At 36.5% G+C, this 21,844-nt stretch overlaps 1 protein-coding gene across 4 annotated transcripts in view; it reads right to left on the bottom strand.

The window, feature by feature from the left end:
- The window catches only part of dnm2b (dynamin 2b), a 27,616-nt gene extending 9,913 nt beyond the window's left edge, over positions 1 to 17,703 (bottom strand). For 2 of the 4 annotated variants that reach the window (XM_073841610.1, XM_073841607.1), the window contains exons 1-18: positions 17,343 to 17,702; positions 15,088 to 15,161; positions 13,789 to 13,938; positions 13,612 to 13,696; positions 13,421 to 13,539; positions 12,324 to 12,422; positions 10,240 to 10,400; positions 10,006 to 10,148; positions 9,541 to 9,676; positions 8,751 to 8,818; positions 7,426 to 7,564; positions 3,686 to 3,772; positions 2,577 to 2,647; positions 2,440 to 2,491; positions 2,240 to 2,350; positions 2,043 to 2,152; positions 1,854 to 1,965; positions 559 to 723 (exon numbers count right to left, since the gene is read on the bottom strand). In XM_073841610.1, coding sequence (XP_073697711.1) covers positions 559 to 723; positions 1,854 to 1,965; positions 2,043 to 2,152; positions 2,240 to 2,350; positions 2,440 to 2,491; positions 2,577 to 2,647; positions 3,686 to 3,772; positions 7,426 to 7,564; positions 8,751 to 8,818; positions 9,541 to 9,676; positions 10,006 to 10,148; positions 10,240 to 10,400; positions 12,324 to 12,422; positions 13,421 to 13,539; positions 13,612 to 13,696; positions 13,789 to 13,938; positions 15,088 to 15,161; positions 17,343 to 17,503 — 2,043 coding nt within the window. In that variant the 5' untranslated portion in view covers positions 17,504 to 17,702. Of the gene's footprint in view, positions 1 to 558; positions 724 to 1,853; positions 1,966 to 2,042; positions 2,153 to 2,239; positions 2,351 to 2,439; positions 2,492 to 2,576; positions 2,648 to 3,685; positions 3,773 to 6,175; positions 6,315 to 7,425; positions 7,565 to 8,750; positions 8,819 to 9,540; positions 9,677 to 10,005; positions 10,149 to 10,239; positions 10,401 to 12,323; positions 12,423 to 13,420; positions 13,540 to 13,611; positions 13,697 to 13,788; positions 13,939 to 15,087; positions 15,162 to 17,342 lie in introns of all 4 variants that reach the window. The other 2 variants (XM_073841608.1, XM_073841611.1) reach the window with 2 other exon arrangements.
- Between the last annotated feature and the right edge of the window lie 4,141 nt (positions 17,704 to 21,844).

The raw sequence follows: 21,844 nt of genomic DNA on the forward strand, positions 1-21,844 counted from the left end.
GATAACTGCCTGTAGAGCTCAGTGACAGACTTGCGTTAAGGCGATGATCTAGAGAAGAGTTCAGAAACAAATCTGCTGCATTGAAGGTTGACAGAAGCATTCTCCATAATGGAAGACGACTGGAACAACTAGGACTCTAGAAAATGTCCAAGCTGACAGAGATGGAGAGGTGAAAAGGTGAGGCAAAGAATGGCAGATAATTGCCAAATGCAGATGTGCAAAGATGCTCACATCAGACCCAAAAACACTTGAGACTGTAAAGGTGCTTCAACTATGGACTGAGTTAAGGGTATGAATACTTATGCAATCTACTTATTTCAGTGTTTGATTTTTAATACATTTGTAACATTTGCAAATCTGTTGTTTGCTTTGTCATTATTATGGTGTATGGAGTGTAAACTGATGTGGGGGAAAACTCATTTAAAGCAGTTTAACATAATGCTGCAACAAAACGTGAAAAAAAATTAAGGAGTATGAATACTTTTGCAAGGCACTGTATTTTCTGTGATCTACACTTTTGTTTGAGTTTGTATAAAGCATGATGTCTTAAGCACTTACGCTGTTGATCATGAGGTGCATGATGGTCTTGGGCATCAGGTCTCGGATGCTCTTGTTGACGATGCCGATGTAGGAGTCCACCAGGTTGCGGATGGTCTCCACCTGCCGCTCCAGCTGAGGATCCATGGAGAGAGAATCGGCCGTAACGCCGTCCTCGTTCTCCGCCTGAGAAAACAATGAGACGCCAGAGTTAGGCCTTTCAGATCATCTCAGAATTATGGGAATGAGACTCAGTTGAGGTTATTATGAGATTCAGGCCCTTCTGGAGAGATTCAGAGGAGGTTCTGGTGAAGTTTAGGAGAGAATCAATCAGATTAATTTGAGGTTACGATGAGACTCGTGCGAGATGTACATGAGATTCACAGTTGGATTCAGGTAATATTTAAGCAAGATCCGAGTGCGGTTGTGGTAAGATTTAGTCTAGGTTTAAATGAGAATCAATGTGATTAATGTGCTCTTTGAGATTTATGTTTTTACTTCCCCTAAATATCAGCACAATCACAGATGAATCTCATCATAAACTCATCTAAAGCTCACATTTATCACACTGATTCTGTCTTAAGTATCAACCAAACCACATTTGAATCTCCCAACAACTAATATTTAGGTGAGAAAAAAGTCATCCTGTTTCAGAGACGACTGACAATTATGGGAGACTCACAACTGAGATACATTTGAGATTCAGGTGAGATTTCTATGACATTCACAGTTCCTTAATATCTAGGTGAGGTTCATGTGTGGTTGTGGTGAGATTTAGTCGAGGTTTAAATGAGATTCAAGTGAGCTATAGGTGAGATTCAAACTTTTACTTCACCTAGTTTAAATATCACTACAAATAATATGGTGAGATTTAGTCAGGGTTTAAGTAAGAATAAATGAGGTTATGATGAGGCTTAGGCGAGATTTACACAAACTTGACATTTCTTGTAACACATAGTGTGTTTGTGGTGAGATTTAATCAAGGTACAAGTGAGATTCGATGAGTTTCATGTGAGTTTAGGTGAGACAAACATTTTTTCACCACAATCACAGATGAATCTCCTCTTAACCTCAGCTTAATCTAATTTATTCTCACCAAAACCACATCTGAATCTCACAAGAGTGCGAAAAAAGGTGAGATTGATATGATATACATGTGCGGTTGGGAGAATCAGTGAGATTATTGTGAGTTTGAGGTGAGGTTACAATGAGATTCAGGTGAGATGACGTGGATTTAAGATTCAGGAGACGATCAATGCGATCTTTAGGTGAGATTTACATGAGATTCATCTGAGATTGTGCTGATTATGCATTACCTGGTCTTTCTCAGGATAGACTCCTGCCCGCAGGAAGGAGGCTTTCCAGCTGTCCACTTCCTCCTGAGAATCGCAAGCCAGCTCGATCTGCCGAAGGTCTTTATACACGTTCCTGAACAAACAAAACAGGCGTATTAAACCAGGTTAATGGTTGATTTATAAATGTAAGTAACAGTGTCAGACTAAGACCTCTGCTCGGTGTTAAAGATGCCGAAGGTGTGTTTGGTGGACATGAAGCCTTTCTCAACATCCCTGAGCTTCAGGTTATCCAGAGGCAACATGAACTTCTTCTCTTTCTCCTGGAACACACACACACACAGATACAGGTTTCATGTTCACACAAAATGTGGAGCAAACATCTATCCAGCAAACAAACACACACTCACCTCCTCATCTTTGTACCAGGACAGAGACTCTGCAGTCAGGATGAACCAGTAATCCTTGGATCCGCCCTTCATTATGCTGATGTTGATGGTGAGCCAACCACGTCTGATCACCTGCGGTGAGGGGCGGGTATATGATAATGAGCAGGAGGAACAGACCAATCAGAGCTCAGCTGTTTGTGTTGCTGTGTGTGTTGTCGTACCTGGTTGGGCATGGCTCTTTTCTTAGTGACGGCTGCGCTCCGCTGCTGCGCGCTGAAACACACGTGTGTTCGCTAAGGTTATGCGTGTGTGACTGAAATCAAGGTCAAAGGTCAACAGTAGGTTAGAGGTCACTCACTTGGCAAAACCGATGAAGTCCTCATGGTTTGTGTTGATGTAGGAGAGCTCGATGTCGATCAGCAGCATAACCTGAAACACACACAAACCACAAAACAAATCACAGTCGTGTTCAAATAATCCTAAAACATGTTGTTTAGAGGGGTCATGGGATGCCCATTTTCCACAAGTGGATATGATTCTTTAATGAGAAGTCTGTAACATACTTTTGTTAAAATTTCTCAATGGTAGTGTAAAAAACACTCTTTTTACCTTGTCGAAATCAGCCTCTTTTAGAGCGAGCTATTCTGTTGCATGTTCCTTTTAATGCTAATGAGCTCTGCTGGCTCCGCCCCTCTCTGCCATGGGATGATGAGCCGTAATGTTTACTTTAGCCACATTTACCCGCATTTAACTGCGAAACTTGCGAAGTAGCACATTATTAAGAAAGGCCATTTGCAAAGATGCATAAAAAACCCTTATCCTCACTTCTGCTGTGGGTGAAGCTGCATCAGAAACGATTCACATGAACATAAACGCATATGCAGATCGGGATCGGCGCTTTCTTTTCAAAAACGATAGTAATGTCAATCCTCTATGTCTTCAGCAGCTCAGATGTCGACTGCTATGTTCATTGTTACATTTAACAACATTCTTGACTTCCTCTGCACCTGAGTCACACAATGGCGATCGGAGTCGGACTGTTTCAGCTCGGTGAGGGCGGGGCTAAGGTAAGGCGCTCATGTCAATCAACTATCGTGGGAGGGGCCTCAGTCTGTGTGTCATCACACCCACAAGAAGCTGAGAATGACCTGGTTTTAAAAATGCGATATTACTTTTAAAGATTAAGAAAATATAACTGGTGGATGTTTATCATTGTAGGGTGGTTGTGTCCACAAACTGCCAACACACATTAATGTTCAAACAACATGGAAAAGTTAGTTTTGCATCCGATGACCCCTTTAAAAAAAACATGAGATAATGAACAGATATCATCATCATTAAACCACACTGCAAATAATTCTTGCCTATGGGCTACTTATCAAATGAACATACAAACAAACAAATTAAAAAAAAAATTTAAAAAAAAACACTGATGTTAGAAGACGGTTTAAAAATTTATAAACACACCTGGTCTTTAGTTTTGCTTTCTCTCTCTCTGATGTAAGTGGTGACGATTCTCTCTGTCTCTTCTCTCAGCAGGGGATATGAGTTCAACTACAACACAAACACACACTGAGAACTACAGCAGAAACACACATTCACAGCTTGATTATGATGCTCGGCTCAAACACAAACATCATCATGTCTCCACACTGTAAAAAACAACCTATAGAATCTACTCAATAAAATGGGGTAAACTGGTGTAACAATTTGCACTCAGTTTGTTTGGGTAGATTCTGTCCTATATATCTGAGTAAAGAATACCTGAATTTATCAGCTAAGAAAAAAAAAAAAAAAGTAGGTAAAGTCTACACAGCAAAAAGCGCAGTATTAAATGAACTCTCCCGGGAGTTTATTTGAGTCCATACTCAGAGTGTTAAAATCAACACTGAAGCAGTGTCAAAGCTAATCAGGAAATTAAGTGATTCATTGAGTGGTGATTGAAAATTATTGAAGACACCAAATTTTTTATGTCACCATTATAGAGGTCAGTGTTAGCATTAGTTGGGCTCTTGACCTGTAGCTTTTTAGCATTAAGTTTTGTTTAGCTGTATAGTTAAACCAGCCAGACAAGCTAAAGAGCAAAAGTCATGCAGTGGTGATAATTCTGGTTTAAAATAAGCTTAATTTGAGCCACTGAAATCTTTAGAGTGCAGTCTTTCAGTTCTATATCCTTTATATATTAAACTGCTTTGAGGATTCACAGCAGCAAATATAATAAACCCTTTTTTTTTTGATTGGTCTTTTTACAAGCTCCTCTGATCAAATTTTTTTTAAAGTTGCTCTCTTAGGCACACACTGACATCAGGAATCAGCATATGAATCTCAACAATGGTGACAAACAGCATATTCAGAAACAGATCAACTCTAAACATCACGGAAATCATCAGCTCATAATTTATTCATGCCGCAATGCATGATGGGAGACACGGATGAGTTTTGATTGGCTACAACATACGTTTTTGATGGTCACCATTGCTGTGATTCTCATGCTGATTGTTGATGTCTGTGTGTCTATTTCTTAAATACGTGCATATTTTTGTCAAAATAAGCTTCAAAAACACCTCTCTGATTAATCCAGCGTAATTAATAAATAAAATATAACTCTGTTATTCAGGTCACTACATTATGACTTTGTCAAAGCATGTTCAACATCTCATAATCTAATTTCTCCTGGTTTGTCTGATCGTTATAACTCAATTAGAGCACCCAAACAAAACCTAATGTTAAGAAGTTAATGGTAAAGAGCTAAACTAATGCCAACACTGACCTCTATAATGGTGACTTACAAAATTAGATTTTCTCCTTTTGGTGATTCTGCTTTTTAACATCAGGTCTTTAATAATGGTCAATCACCACTCAATGAATAACTTAATTACCTCAATAACTCTAACACTGCTTCAGTGTTCATTTTAATACTCTGAGTATGGACTCAAACTATTGGGAGAGTTCATTTAATACTGGGCTTTTTGCTGTGTAGACTTTACCTACTTTTTTTAGTTTGTCTTAGCTGATCAATTCAGGTATTCTTTACTCAGATATATAGGATAGAATCTACCCAAACAAACTTTGCAAATTGTTACATCAGTTTACCCCATTTTATTGAGTAGATTCTATAGATTGTTTTTTACAGTGCAGTAAGATATTATAGAGAGGCAAATAGACTCAGGTGAGTAGGACAGCATGCAAATCTAAACCAGAGTGTGTTTAAACACCGATAGTGAACGTGATTGTGATTAGTAAATCTGTGTGATTAGTAAATGTAATCACCACAAAGCAAAAACAAACACAAGCTGAGCTCATCCACCACAGACACTGAACAGGTCATGGTTGATAGGTCATGAAACACATTTCACAAGATGGAAACTGATGAGATCACACATTATTTTATACATTTAGAGGAACTTTACTGCAAATTTATTGCATTTGATTGGTTACATGGTCTGTCAATCAAAGTTGGTTCAGTTACAGAACTGGGTTTGATTGGTTAGGTGACCTGTCAATCAAAGGTTTGGTTATTGGAATTGATTTGATTTGATTTTATTTGTTAAGGGATCTGTCAGTCAAAGAGAGATCAATTACTGGATTGGGTTTGATATGATTGGTTATATGAGCTGTCAATCAAAGCAAGTTTAGTTCAAGGACTGGATTTGACTGGTTACAGGATTTGTCAGTCAAAGCAGGACCAGTTACTAGACTGGATTTGATTGGCTATTAGCCTGTCAATCAAAGTGGGTTTGGCTACAGGACTGGATTTGATTGGTTAGGTGACCTGTCAATCATAGGGGGTCTGGTTACTGGATTTGATTTGTTAAGGGATCTGTCAGTCAGAGGGATCAGTTACTGGACTGGATTTGATTTGATTGGTTATATGACCTGTCAATCAAAGTGAGTCTGGTTAAAGAACTGGATTTGATTGGTTACAGGATCTGTCAGTCAGAAACGGTCGTGTTTTACCTTCTCGGTGCATTTGCGAATGAGTGTGGCGAGTTCAGACACCACCAGATCCACACACTTGAGGCACGGCTCCTTCAGTTTAACTATCTGCTTTTTCACGATGGCCTCGAAGGCCAGGTCAGGGGTGAAGAGCCCCGTCCTGGAGGATCATGGGACAACGGGGTGTTACTTGGGGTGAGAGGAGAACAATGTTGGGGAAAAAGCGGACGGATGGATGAAAACAGAACGGAGAAAAGCACATGACCCATTAATTCTGTACTTCCTCTTTCCGCGTCATTACTCGGAACTGCAGCACTGTAACCCGTGAGTCATTGGTCTTAACACCGAAATATTATATTGTAGTGATAAATGCCAATTATCAGCAACTGCATCAGATTTTTTTGCTGATGTGAAATATGTTATTGAAATGTGAAAACTTTTTTTGTGCTAATAATGCTTTTTTTTAAATGCATTATTAATGTGAAAAACTGTTTTAATGCCATTTGTGCATAAAAACAACATTATAGAACATTTCATGTCAGATAATATTATTTTAAATGGACTTGAAATAAATGCTTTTTTAACATTATAGGGATAGTTCGTGCCAGATTTGATTGCCGCTAATAACATCACAATGTTATTACATTGCGAAATAATTGATTGAAAAAAATTGTTTTTCGTGCTATTTGAGTGTAAAAAACATGTAAGCACTTCATGTCAGATTTTATTGATGATTTATAATGCATTATTCTGCAAAAAATGTAACATTATTCGAGCATAAAAAAATATTTGCAAAAAAATTCATATAAGACTTGTTTAAAATACATTACTGAAATATGACAAAAAAAAAAGAAAAACGTCTGAATCTACAAAAAAAAAACATTTATTGGTCAGATTTTATTGCTTTTTAAATTATTAAAATGTGAAATAAATTGGGTGTGAAAATAATGTTTATGGGACAGTTTGAGCTATATTTTTGAAAAAGACTATTAAAACATTATTTGAGCATAGAAATTACATGCATAGGACATTTTTTGTCAGATTTTATTGCTGGTATGAAATGCATTCTTAAATTGTAAGTTTGTCCAGTTTTTGGTATTTTCTCACTGAAGCAGACAGGATGGAGCGACTGAAACGGTTCAGGAGCGTTTAGTCGTGTCCTATAGCAGCATCATTGGAGTGTTTTTGCTTTGCGGAGCCGTTAGCGGTGTGAGTTGGGTCAGATGTTAGCGTGCTGACATGATTAGCCGTCTCTCTCTATCTCAGTCTACCTTCATTGTGCACTGCCTGACCGTGTTGATCAGCTCCTGGATGACCAGGTCAATGCATTTGAGGCACGGCTCCTTCAGCTTTATCAGCTGCTTTTTCACGATGGCCTCGAAGGCCATGTCTGGGGTGAAGAGCCCCGTCCTGAGGTCACACACAACACACGATCAACCCAAACGCACACTCAGAACGACTGAACAGAAAGCAGGAGTCGAACCACGATCTCGCTGGTCAAGTGCAACAAAGACAGCACAAGCCGTATAGTCCGCTTACATAAACTATGGCTCTAATGAGCCTGTGCATTCACTGAACTGGTCACAAGTCAACATTAAAGGGTTAGTTTACCAAAAGACTTCCTTTAGGCAAATTTAATGAGAGTTATGAGAAAAATTATCCTGCCATTTCCAAGCTTTAGAGTTGCATGGGTTGGTGTTTCTCTTCATCAGTCCACAAGAAGTCCAATAAAGCGCATAATAAAAAGTGCCTCACACGGTGAGCATGCACAGGTGAGTCTTGCACAAACCAACGTTTGTTTACAGAAGCAAAGGAAGCAAAGTTTCCTTACTTTAGCAAAGGAAAACCAGTCTCCTCTCGACTTATCAAAATTCTCCAACATTTTCTTTACAAATCCCCATTTTGTACATGAAGTTAATGCCTTTTGTTTTGATCTTTCCTTTGTTCAGCAAGGCTGCATATTAAAAACACATGCCTGATTCAAGAAGGGGCTCTTAAAAATGGCCAAGGAATATTGTTTTAGAAAATTATTAATTTTAAGTCAAATTCTGCTTTGTTGGTAAGCTATAATGTCTACTAGAATGGTAAAAATGTTCAGTGTTAAGTAAATATTTTTAAATTGTTGTTTTGTAATTGTTTTTTTTTTCTTTGAAAAGCAAGACAAAACTGTGAAAAGCAAATATTGGCTATTTAATTTATGCAATGGAGAAAAACATGAAAGACCATGTTCTGTAATTTTGTTCAGCTTCGGCCAAGATTTTTTTTATTTTGGTGCATCCCTAGATTAGATGCACTTTATTGGACATGTTTTGGACTGATGAAGAGAAACACCCGCCCATGCAATTCTAAAGCTTGGCAACGCCAGGATAATTTTTATCATAACTCTGATTGAATTCATCTGAAAGAAGGAAGTCATATACACTTAGGATCCCTGGAGGGTGAGTAAATCATGAGCTACTTTTAATTTTTGGGTAAACTAACCCTTTAAGTTGCGCAGTGTTTCATTTAGTTCATTTAGTCTCTGTTTTTCTTTTTGACTTTTTTTCGTTCTCATTTTTATGTTTGCCTGTTATAATGTATGAGTTTATTCTCTTGCCTGACTCCATGAATGTTCTTGATGGCGTAACTGATCTCCCTCCTCAACTCCTTCTCATCAAACTCCATCTGAAACACAAACACACACACTTTTTCTACATTATCATATAAATTCAATGGAATCGCCTGTCGAAAAACAAATTCTGTCATTATTTACTAAACAGAACAAAAATTTGCAGATAATGTACTCACCCCCTTGTCATCCAAGAAATTCATTTCTTTCTTTCTTCAGTCGTAAGGAAATTATGTTTTTTGAGTAAAACACTTCAGGATTTCTCTCCATATAATGGACTTCAATGGTGCCCCCGAGTTTGAACTTCCAAAATGCAGCTTCAAAGCCAAGGAAAAAAGGTCTTATCTAGTAAAATGATGTTTTTTTTTGTTTGTTTTTTTTACAATATATGTACTTTTTAACCTCAAATGCTCATCTTCTCTAGCTAGGCATGTATGCAAGTTGTAAATCTTTTTAGAAAATAACCAATCGTTTCACTAAATAAGGCCCTTCTTCCTCGGCTGGGATCGTTTAGAGCTCTTTGAAGCTCCATTTAAACTCCTTTTTGGGAAGTTCAAACTCAGGGGCACCATAGAAGTCCACTATATGGAGAGAAATCCTGAAATGTTTTCCTCAAAAAACACCATTTCTTTACTACTGAAGAAAGACATGAACATCTTGCATGACAAGGGGGTGAGAACATTACCTTTAAATTCTTGTTCTGAAAGTGAACTACTCTATTAAAGATTTATTGATGCATACGTCCAACCAAAGTCAAACTTGACAAAGCTGAACGTACCTTAACAAGCTCAAATGGGAAGCGTTCATGGAAGATGCGGTTGATTCGCGCTCCGCCGGAGAGCTCAAGAGTGTCCACCTGATCTCCAGAGCCCTCGATACGCTTCTCAAAGTCCACGCCGAACTGCTGCACCATCCTGCAAAAGTCTACTTTTAATATAACATCATTTATACTGCCCTCCAAAGGCAAAGTGCAGTAACTACGCCAACACTAAAACTAAGAAAAATGCCTTTAAAGTTTACGCCAGCTTGTCAAACATGTTGAACCAAGAGACTTTGCCACAAGACAAAACCGTTGTCACAAAGTCCATTAAGCCTGAACTCAATTTTGACCAAATGTGTAGTTACTGCGCTTTGCCTTTGGAGGGCAGTATAGCTTATTATATTAAAAACAAACTTTAAATAAAAATGCTATTAAAACGCAAGCATGCAGAAAAGCTTGTTTGAGGTTTCGTTGGAAGCTCACTGCAGCAGGGCTTTGGTTTTGCGGGCCGGATCGTCCGGTTTGAAGTTCTTGTATTCGTCCACCTCCTTCTCCAGCGACAGCAGCTGAGACTGAAGTTTACTGCGCAGCGCCGGAAGAGTGTCACGAATGTGATTCGTCAGTTGCTGAAAAGAGTCAGTTAAACGTGACGAATTAAAGTGACGTTTTATGAGGCAGTTGAAAGGACTTCTGCTTGTATGTTGTGTTTTTGTGTACCTGGTTGAGTGTTTTCTGCAGGTACGGTGTGCCCATTCTCTCGGCCATGTGTCTGTACGCCGGATGGGACAGGAAGAACTTCCTCTCAGCAGCCAGCGCGGCTTTAATGTCCTTCCTGCCGTCGATGTCTTTCTGACTGCGGTTGACCACACCGATATAACCTACAAACACACATAGAGACTGTGTTCATCCGCTGGCATCAATAAACTCTAATAACAGGATGTGCATGTGTGTCGTAAACACCGGTTCCATAAAAGATGAAAATTTAAGGTGTAAAAAATAAAAAAATAGAAACATTTGCGCTGTTTCCACCCCACGTGTTCAAAGAGCACAAAATTATCACTTCCTGGGAAACTGATGCAAAGTATGAACAATAACAGTTGAGGTCAAAAGTTTACATACACCTTGCAGAATCTGCAAAATGTTAATTATTTTACCAAAATAAGAGCGGTCATACAAAATGCATGTTATTTTTATTTGTTACTACTGACCTGAATAAGATATTTCACATAAAAGACGTTTACATATAGTCCACAAGAGGAAATAATAGTTGGATTTATAAAAACGACCCTGTTCAAAAGTTTACATACACTTGATTCATAATACTGTGTTGTTACCTGAATGATCCACAGCTGTGTTTCTTTGTTTTGTGATAGTTATTGAGTCCCTTATTTGTCCTGAACAGTTAAACTGCCTGCTGTTTTTCAGAAAAATCCTTCAGCTCCCACAAATTCTGTGGTTTTACAGGATTTTTTGTGTCTCTTTCCAGTAATGACTGTATGATTTTGAGATCCATCTTTTCACACTGAGGACAACTGAGGGACTCATATGCAACTATTACAGAAGGTTCAAACACTCACTGATGCTCCAAAAGGAAAAAAACATGCATTAAGAGCCGGGGGTGAAAACTTTTGAATGGAATGAAGATGTGTACATTTTTCTTATTTCGCCTAAATATTTTTTTTTCCATTTAGTGCTGCCCCTCAGAAGCTACAGAAGATACTTACATGTTTTACAGAAGACAGAATAAGTTAAATCTACCCTGATTTTCAAATTCTAAAAGTTTTCACCCCCAGCTCTTAATGCATGTTTTTTCCTTCTGGAGCATCAGTGAGTGTTTGAACCTTCTGTAATAGTTGCATATGAGTCCCTCAGTTGTCTTCAGTGTGAAAAGATGCATCTCAAAAATCACACAGTCATTGTTGAAAAGGGTTCAAATACACAAAAGATGCTGAAAAAACAAATTATTTGTGGCACCTGAATTATTTTTTCTGAAGAACAGCAGACAGTTTAACTGTTCAGGACAAACAAGGGACTCAATAACTATCACTAAACAAAAAAACACAGCTGTGGATCATTCAGGTAACAACACAGTATTAAGAATCAAGTGTATGTAAACTTTGGAACTGGGCCATTTTTATCATTTTAATTATTATTTTCTCTCATGGACTACATGTAAATGTCTTTTTTGTGAAACATCTACAAAATAAAAATAACTTGCATTTTGTATGATCTCCCTTATTTTGAACATTTTGCAGATTCGACGAGGCGTATGTAAACTTTTGACCTCAACTGTACTACATAATAAATGATGACAAAAAGCAATAACAAACACAGTCTTGTTATCTTGTGTTTAGGAACACAAGTGTGAGAGTTATGAGAGATGATATACTCAATCATTTAATGCATTTTGACCTAAGGCATTTCAGAATGAATAAAAACACACTTGAGATATGATTGGTCCACTAGTCATTTGTGTTACACATTCAAGAATTTGAATAAATCTGTTTCTATTGTAGTTTATGCTCATGTTTTCTCATTATCTGCCTCATTGAGTGTATGTGTTTTTATGCACATTTTTAATATTTTGTGCACATCTTGGAGTTTTTTTTTTATGCAAAATCTTACAAACATAGCTACTTATATACTATTATAGTTATTGTCAGTATTTTTTAATTAAATTACATTTTTTTGTTTGCATTTTATTTCTACTTGATTTAGTTTATTTGATATTTAATTTAAAATTGTATTGAATAATTTAAGCTAATTTCAGTTTGAGTTATTGATAAACTAAGTTACTGCACCTCTGCGTAGAGGAAGCAGCTTGTTCTCCAGGATGTCTCTGGCGTCGGTTCCTTCATCCATCAGGTCCAGTTTGGTGATCACGCCGATGGTGCGCAGACCTGCAGGACAAAGGTTAAAGGTCAACAGCACGTCTGGCTTCTCAATCACATCCCAAGCTAACAAAAACATTTTGGTAATGTTCCCTAAAGCGTATTAAAAAGAGACACTGCAGCCAAAAACACAGTTTTTTTCACGCACCTGTCAAGTTTGAGAAAGTGTTTTTCAGACTAGTGGAAAGAAAACATTCAAAAGACACTGTTAAGTGTTTCTTTTATTGCACTTTTTCTATTTGTGTCAATAGATTTCAATTGCAATCCATATTTGTAAAGGCGTTTTCTCAAAATTAGTTTTTTCTCCTACACTGAGCCATAAATCTCCACTTCAGCAGCACTTACACACACCACACTTGACATTTTTATTCCTGTCTATATCCTGAAGGTTTTTACAGAGGGATTTGTTCATATATAACTTGCTTGATTTTATACACATAATCAAACATTTTATTCCCCCCAAAAATGCAAAAAATACATAGTTTTCTGTCTGTTGTAAGTATTTTCTGAATTAAGGAGTAACAAACTAAGATGCCCAAAAAAAGTTTGACTCTAATATGTCAAGTAAACCAGATAATAAACAATAATTTTGAAACTGATTCATGTAGCGTTTCAAATTTTGTACTAGAAATGTATGCAAATTAGAGCATATTTCATGAAATAATGTCTCATTTGCATATTTAAACCTAACATTTTAGAAAACTACTACAAAAAATGTTTGCAATTATCGATGAAACCAATCAACTAGGTAAGTAAGGCGATAACTATTAGTTCTTTTTTTTAAACTGAACACCCCGTTTTTCAATGATTGTTTCTAGGTTATTCAAACATTCCATTTTAGAATTTGAAAACATTATGAGAATGTTACTTTTGAACATTCTCTGAACTTTCTGAAACAAGTAACATTTCCAAATTCTAGATGAACTGAAACACTTCAACATTCTAAAATAAGAAACATTCCAGATAACTCTGAATGAACATTCCATTAATTCCATGGCGTCTCTTACCCTGAGGATCCATCTCTTTGCTGATCTTGAGCGCGTCAGAGTTGGCCAGGTCCATGTTGGCAGGAGTGACGGCCAGGATCAGACAGTTCTCTTTGGAGATGAACTGCAGCAGCATGTCTCTGATGGCACATGAAGAAGAGTCATCAGTGTTTCAATCGGGTCCTGTATCTGATCAATGCAACTGCTCTTACCGGATCTGGTACTCGATGTCCACCGGCTGGTCTCCCACCGCCACCTTCGTCATGCCGGGCAGATCGATCAGCGTCAGATTCAACACTGAGAGAGAAAACGTTTTGTTTCTCATGGGAAATCTGCTATATAAGACTTCTAACAGCAAAAACAACATATTTTATGCTGGTCTGATTTACCGTTGGGTGAATAAACGCGCAGGTTGATGGGCACCGAAGAGATTCCCTTATTCGATCCGGTGAGTCGGTCCGTCTCGGCCTCGATCTCAAGCCGGACCTCATCAAAATCCACAAACTTACGGCCCTTACAGTGCAGGAACTCAGCATATTCTAGAGACAGATCAGAGTGATCATTTCAGAAATTAGCTTTTATTCTTACAATTTCTGCATTCATTCTATTTAGATTTTTTTGAAATATATATTTTAGTAATAAATAAATAATAAAGAAAATATATATATCACAACAAATCTGTGCCAAAGTCTCAAAACAAAGCTTCTTGCGTTTATTTTAAAAAGTTTCAGTTGTGTGGATAAAATTAATTATTTGAAATCATATTTTTAGAGTGATTATTTTAGAAATTGGTTTTTATTCTTACAATTTCTGCATTCAGTCTATTTAGATTTTTTTTTATATATATTTTAGTAATAAATAATTAAATAATAAATACATTTTTAAAAACAAATATATATATATATTTTTTTCCAGTTTCAAATTCAAGACGAAGAAATGTATGATAACTAATCTGTCAAAGTCAACACAGCTTATAGCATTTATTTAAAAAAAAGTCTCAATTTTGTTTGGATAAAATCAATATATATATATATATATATTTTTTTTTTTTTTTTTTTTTTTTTTTTTTCCAAATAGTATTGCTGATATTATTATAATTAGGTTTTGCTAGTATTATAATTAGTTTTAATATTTTAGGCAGTTTTTATGTTTGCATTTTCTTTTCATTTTAATTTGAATTACATGTTAGTCATTTTATTTATTTTATCTGTCTATATTAAATTATTAAACTATTAAATTTATTTAGTTTTAGTTATTTTAGTATTTCAAATCAAATTAAATGAATCTTAGTTTATGAGCTGAAATAAAATGTGTTAACATCACTTAACACTTATTTCATTCAATGTAACTAAAGTGTATTTTTTTAATGGTTTAAACTTATTAACCATAATAATCCTGCTGTGCTTCGACATCAAAAGGACAAATGATTATTTTGTTTCAGTAGTTATGAATCACTTCTCTCTATATAAAAAGTATTTATTAGTACAATATTGTGAATTTTATATCAGCCACGTCAAATGGCAATTACTAAATCTTGAATTAAAGGCATATTTCACATTCAAAACTCATCTGGCATCTGAGGCATGTTGTGAATTACCACAGATCATCATTTCCACTCACACCGTTCAGTCTGAACACGCCTTTAAAGAAAGAGATCTGATGTTCAGAAGGTATAATGTGCGGTTTACCTGCTTTACTGTTGACTAGCTGGAGAATCAGAGGTCTGCGAGTGACGATGCCGGATCCTCTCGGCAGAAAGTCTCTGAATGACAAACACAGAGACACTTTTCACTAAGTGAACATTTCTATACGGTACTCCCCTTAAAAGGCAAAGCGCAGTAACTACACATTTGGTCAAAATGTGCTTTGTGACAATGGCTTTGTCTTGTGGCAAAGTCTCCTGGTTCAATTTTGTCTGAGAGTGTTTGACTAGCTGGTGTAAAAAACTTTAAAGGCATTTTTCTCAGTTTCAGTGTTGGTGTAGTTACTGTACTTTGCCTTTGTAGGGCAATGCATGTGAAAACATCAGTGGTTCATTTGCTATGCCAGCTATTTTAAGGCCAGAAATGCACTGAATGCAATACAACTGAATGTACAGCAGACACCCAACAGAAGGTTTTCAACAACTATTTTTGCTAAAACTAAATTAAATCTAAGTGAAGGCTTGATTTGCCTGTGAAAAGACAGCATCATTCCCTGGTTCATCAAACTAGACACAGAAAAGCAAGAAAAGGCTATAAACCAAACACACACCCTCAAAAAAAAGACAAGAGTTCTTCGCTCCCCAGACCAACGTCTCACTGAACTGACATGATATACATTTATGTGTGTGTGTAGCTCTTCCTGTTGCTTTAGCAGGAATCCTGAAGATGTCAAGTCAGCACATGCTGAGATCTCCATCACAGTTACATGAGGTCTCTTCTGAGAATCATTCAGAAACAAGAAACACATTTGAGACTATTATTTTCCCCACAAACTGAGTCATGTTGTGACTCATTCCTGCTGCTTTTGGAGTTGGCCTATGTGCTCACCAGTGTTGGGGTGATGCATTTCAAGTAACACACGGTATGTAATCAGATTACTTTTTGAAGGAACTAGTAAAGTAACATGTTACTTTTTAATCTACAAGAAAACACCTGAGTTACTTTTTCAAATAAGTAACGGCAGTTACTTTGTTTTCCCATTATTGACTGACAGCTGAGAATATAAATTCCTTTATGTATTTAATCCAATTGTATTAACCAGTTTTTGCTGCTGACCTTCAATGATCCACTTCAATCATACTAATAAGCAAAAACGACTTCAGATTAACATTTGTTCTTCATTGTTTTAGTATTGCTGACGAATGTTGAACTTCTGTGTTCTATTGTACAGACGAGAATTTACTTTTCCTTCAGCCTTATTCATTTCACTTTTTGATGTGAAAGGGCTTTTACATTTGCCAAAAGAAGAACTTTTTATATTAAAAACAAACAAGCAAGCCCTGCCCAGAATTAATCAAAAGTAACACCAGGAGTAACATAGGGCATTACTTTCCATAAAAAGTAACTGAAAAAGTAATTAAGTACTTTTTAGGAAGTAAGGCATTACTTTTAAAAGGAACAATAGCTGCGTTTTCATTACCCTTTAAACTGTGCAAATTGAAAATACGCCTAATGGAAATGCATGAATTGTGCAAAAACTCCAATATAACGCAGAACAGTTTTTTCGCTTTACGTTTTTTTTTTTTTTTTGACAAAACGTTTTTTTTTTTGTTTTTTTTTTCACATTTGCAGGTCACATTTGATCACCCAAATCCCACAAAAATCTATTGCCATGTCTTATCGCGAGACGGAAAAAAATGTTTCAGTCGCATAACATCGGTAAATGGAAACGCCATAATTTTTCACAATATTTTTAATAGTATTTCATAAAATATTACCAAAGTTTTCTGCAAATCTTTAATGGAAAAGGCCATTGTGTATGCAGTGTGAATGTGAAGCTAATCTATGTTCTAGACTTCATGTGAATTGGCCAGAAATAGAACTTTTTATATAAAAATTAAAAAGATAAAAGTAACAACGTAACACATTGCTTTCCATAAAAACTAAGACACGCAATTAGTTACTTTTTATAGAGTAACGCAATATTGTAAAGCAATAGTTTCCCCAACACTGGTGTTCACTGTGTATCTGTATCTACATAGGTCTGAATTGCCTAGAAAATAACGTTTGTAACGACACGAAGGTGAACAAATGACCAGATAATCTTGATTTTTGACCGAACTGTCTCTTTAAGAACACATCAACACTTCAGGAAACGCTGATGGTTAATGTTTGACCAGCAGTGACATTCTGACTTTTTCCAAGTACATTCACATACCATTGAACTTAGTATTAACAATTTGAACTATATAATTAAAACAAGCACTAGGCGTGTTTTTTGTCTAGAATTGTTCTGTCACCTGCCCACGAAGTTCTCCAGAACCGAGCTCTTCCCGGCGCTCTGGCCGCCCACCACCGCGATCTGCGGCAGCTCTAGGTTGCAGCTCTGGCCGATGGAGCTGAAGGCGTCTTGCAGTTTGTTAATGAGGGGAATCAGCTCCTCCATCCCGTGGTTCCCCATGACGAGCTTCACTCAGACGCGACAAACTCCGAAGAAACTCTATCGGTCACTTCATCACTCGCTCACTAACCGCTCTAGAACGCGTCGACTAATAATAAAGCGTCTGAACGCGAATAAAAAAAAACGGACCCGAGAAGACAGACTCCGGTTGTCAGACAGAAAGACAGAAAACTCTGGGAGAAAGTTTTCCATCCGGTCAGCAGACCATCATAAACTTCTGAAGAACGACCCTTGTTTGCGAACCACGCGTTTCTATTGGCCACTGCTCACGTCTGTCAAGCTCATCGAGAGCCGCATTGGCTGACAACGGCTGATCGTTTGAAAATGGGCGGGGCGAAAGATGCAACTATTTATCCGTTTTCCGTTACATATGTGAGATACTTAATAGCAGGTCTTCTAAATGCAAAAAGAGATTGAATTTCTGTGCAATTTCTGTGTAAAGTTGTATATACACAGATGTAGATTTGTTAAAGTTTATTCTTGTTTCACGACATTTAAAAATGATTTTAGAATTTTATTTCAATCCTTAAAACGCTCTACTAAAAAAAACTTTAAAAACGTAAAAGTGGTCTTTATGCAAAATAAAGAGATTGGTTTCTGCGCAATTTCTGTGTAAAGTTGTATATACACAAATGTAGATTTGTTAAAGTTTATTCTTGTTTCACAACATTTAAAAATTATTTTAGATTTTTTTTTGCAATCCTTAAAATGCTCTAAACTTATTTTAACCCTGAAATGTAATTTAATTTGTGTTATAATTTTTACTTTTTACAATTTTTTTAGCATTATTTTGTTTATTATATGCTACTTGGATTTATTGTTAATGTGTTTAACAATGGAAAGATGACAATGCATGTTTGTTTTTGAAGTTTTAATAAAGCGATTAAAAAAACTTTAAAACAAACTTAGAAGTGGTCTTTATGCAAAATAGATTGGGTTTCTGTGCAATTTCTGTGCAAAGTTTTATATACACAAATGTAGATTTGTTAAAGTTTATTTTTGTTTCACGGCATTTAAAAATGATTTTAGAATTTGTTTTCAACCCTTAAAATGCTCTAAACTTCTTTCAACCCTGAAATGTAATTTAATTTGTGTTATAATTTTTTTTTAGCATTATTTTGTTTATTATATGCTGCTTGGATTTATTGTTAATGCATTTAACAAAGGAAAGACGACAACACCTGTTTGTTATTTTAAGTTTTAATAAAGTGATTAAAAAAAACTTAAAATAAAAAAAACTTAATAGCAAGTGCTGTGGTTAACGCATTTAATTATTATTTTAAATAACTAGTAAAGAATGCATTACTTTTAAATTCAAAAGGAAAATCTATTTTTTTAAAGAAAAATTAAGTAGTCCGAGTTACTTTGTTGTCCCATTTATTCACTTACATTTATTCTTTTTTTTGTTGTTGTTATTAAAATTAATTCACAAAAAGTTACTCATTAATGCAATTAGTTTACCTCACAAAATTTTGCCATGGTTTAATTATAGTAAAACTGTAGTAACCATGTTTTTTTTTTTTTTTTTTTTTTGCACATTACCATTTGTATAACTAGTTTTACTACAAATACCACGGTTAATTTATGGTTGGTGTAAAAAGACAATGGTTAATTTGTTGTTACCATGTTTTTGTTTTTTTTATTTGTAATGAAACCAGAATTAATTTTCATAAGGGTTTCTAACAGAATAATGCAATACTGTAATGCATTACTTTTAAAACCACTGCTTAATAGGCAATATCATGGACATAAAATTGTATGTGTCTGGGAAAATTTGAGTTGAAGGCATTAAAGTTGCTAGTCAAACAGCAATTTAGTGACTCGCTTTAAAACATGACCAAGACATATTACAGCCACAGCCAAAGAAACTTATATATGTGTTAAAGTGCTAAAGAAAGTCTAATTTAAGACCATTTAGAGATGTATCTTGATAATAACTGTCCCTTTCTGAAGCCCCACCTAAAAACCGTTATTTACCGTTATCCTGACAGCAACTGTCTGTTACCATTAGCTTACTATCAGACAAGCTTTTGCTTTCTGTTTAGGTCTCATTTAAACAATGTTTAAATATTATAACAATTAAAACATACAGTACATATGTATGGAATATGGGATGGATTACAATTTTATCAAAGTAATGTAACCATGGCAAAAAAAAAAAAAAAGGTTCTAAAGATTGTCTTCAATTATTTACAACATTATATTCTTAACAGATCTTGTAAGAATAATCCAATCACAACAGCTTCTCCACAGCAGGATAATTCTGAGTTTGCAACAGTTTTGCTTATTTAATAGTTCTATTAACAAACTTTTAGATGTTTAGTCAACATTTTTATTCTGTAACTGAAAAAAAATGTCTTTGGTATTAGAATTAAATGGACAGAAGTCAAGTTTTGACAAGAAGTGAAGCTAGTTATAACATTGAAAGTCATCATTTTTAATTGTGTGTGGACATACAGTGGTGTGAAAAAGTGTTGGCCCACTTAATGATGTTTGTCACACTTTAATGTTTCAGAAAAACAAATTTAAATGTTAACCAAAGATAACACAAGTAAAAACAAAATGCAGTTTTTAAATGAAGGAGTGGCCGGTTGACCAAAATTACCCCAAGAGCGCAGTGACAACTCAAAAAGAGACGCCACAACAACATCTAAAGAACTGCAGGCCTCTCTTGCCTCAGTTAAGGTCAGTGTTCATGAATACACCATAAGAAAGAGACTGGGCAAAAATGGCCTTCATGGCAGAGTTCAGAGACGAAAACCGCTGCTGAGCAAAAAGAACATAAAGGCTTGTCTCAGTTTTCCCAGAACACATCTTGATGATCCCCAAGACTTTTGGGAAAATACTCTGTGGACTGACCAGACAAAAGTTTAACTTTTTAAAAGCTGTGTGTCCCATTACATCTGGCGTAAAAGTAACACAGCATTTCAGAAAAAGAACATCATACCAACAGTAAAATCTGGTGGTGGTAGTGTGATGATGGTCTGGGGATGTTTTGCTGCTTCTGGAACTGGAAGACTTGCTGTGATCAATGGAACCATGAATTCTGCTGTTTACCAAAAAATCCTGAAGGACAACGTCCGGCCATCTGTTGGTGACCTCAGGCTGAAGCGAACTTGGGTTCTGCAGCCGGACAATGATCCAAAACACACCAGCAAATCCACCTCTGAATGGAAAACTAAATGAAGACTTAGGAGTGGACTAGTCAAAGTCCTGACCTGAATCCTATTGAGATGCTGTGGCATGACCTTAAAAAGGCGGTTCATGCTCGAAAACCCCTCAATGTGGCTGAATTACAACAATTGGAAATGATAGAGAAATTCTAAGGGTTTATGGCGTTTCACCTAGAAACCTTTAAATAACATTTAAGGGATATTTTATGCAACGCCCTTAAGTGTAAGGGAAATTTAAGGGAGAACTTAAAGGAGAACTCCGGTGTGATTTTGACCTAAAGTGTATTGAATCATGATACCGAGTGTAAACGTACCTTGCATATCTCATCTCGTCTTGTCCACTGCTGTCCGAAATCTGGGGTCAGTTAGCCGATGCTCACAACAGGTTGTCAATGAGAGTCAACAGGGCATCGAAGAAGCCATGTAAATAAATCACTGTTTTACGCCATATACGAGGCACAAAGTAGCTCCACACTTCATTGGTAGACTTCCAAGGGCCGCCGCCATCTTAAATGTAGTCAAGATAAGTCGCGTGTCGAGCACGAAGGAAACTACAACCTGATAAGTTGATAACCTGATAAATTCCTTGGTGCTCGACACTCGACTTATCGTGACTAAATTTAAGATGGCGGCGACCGCTAAACTTCTTGCAGTTACTGTCTGTATAAATCTTCTCGTAAATAAACTACCGGTGCTTTTTCTGAGTTCTCAATGTCTCGTTTTAAATGTCAGGGCCCTTGGAAGTCTACCAATGAAGTGTGGAGCTACTTTGTGCCTCGTAAATGGCGTAAAACAGTGATTTATTTACATGGCTTCTTCGATGCCCTGTTGACTCTCATTGACAACCTGTTGTGAGCATCGGCTAACTGACCCCAGATTTCGGACTGCAGTGGACAAGACGAGATGAGATATGCAAGGTACGTTTACACTCGGTATCATGATTCAATACACTTTAGGTCAAAATCACACCGGAGTTCTCCTTTAAGGGAAATTTACACTTAAGGGGCTTTATGCAACCGGGCACTGACCTGAATCCTATTGAGATGCTGTGGCATGACCTTAAAAAGGTGGTTCATGCTGGAAAACCCTCCAATGTGGCTGAATTACAACAATTATGCCAAGATGAGTGGGCCACAATTCCCGCACAGCGCTGTAACAGAGCCATTGC

The sequence above is a fragment of the Garra rufa genome, chromosome 6 (genome assembly GCF_049309525.1).
Source record: "Garra rufa chromosome 6, GarRuf1.0, whole genome shotgun sequence".
NCBI lineage: Eukaryota > Metazoa > Chordata > Actinopteri > Cypriniformes > Cyprinidae > Garra > Garra rufa.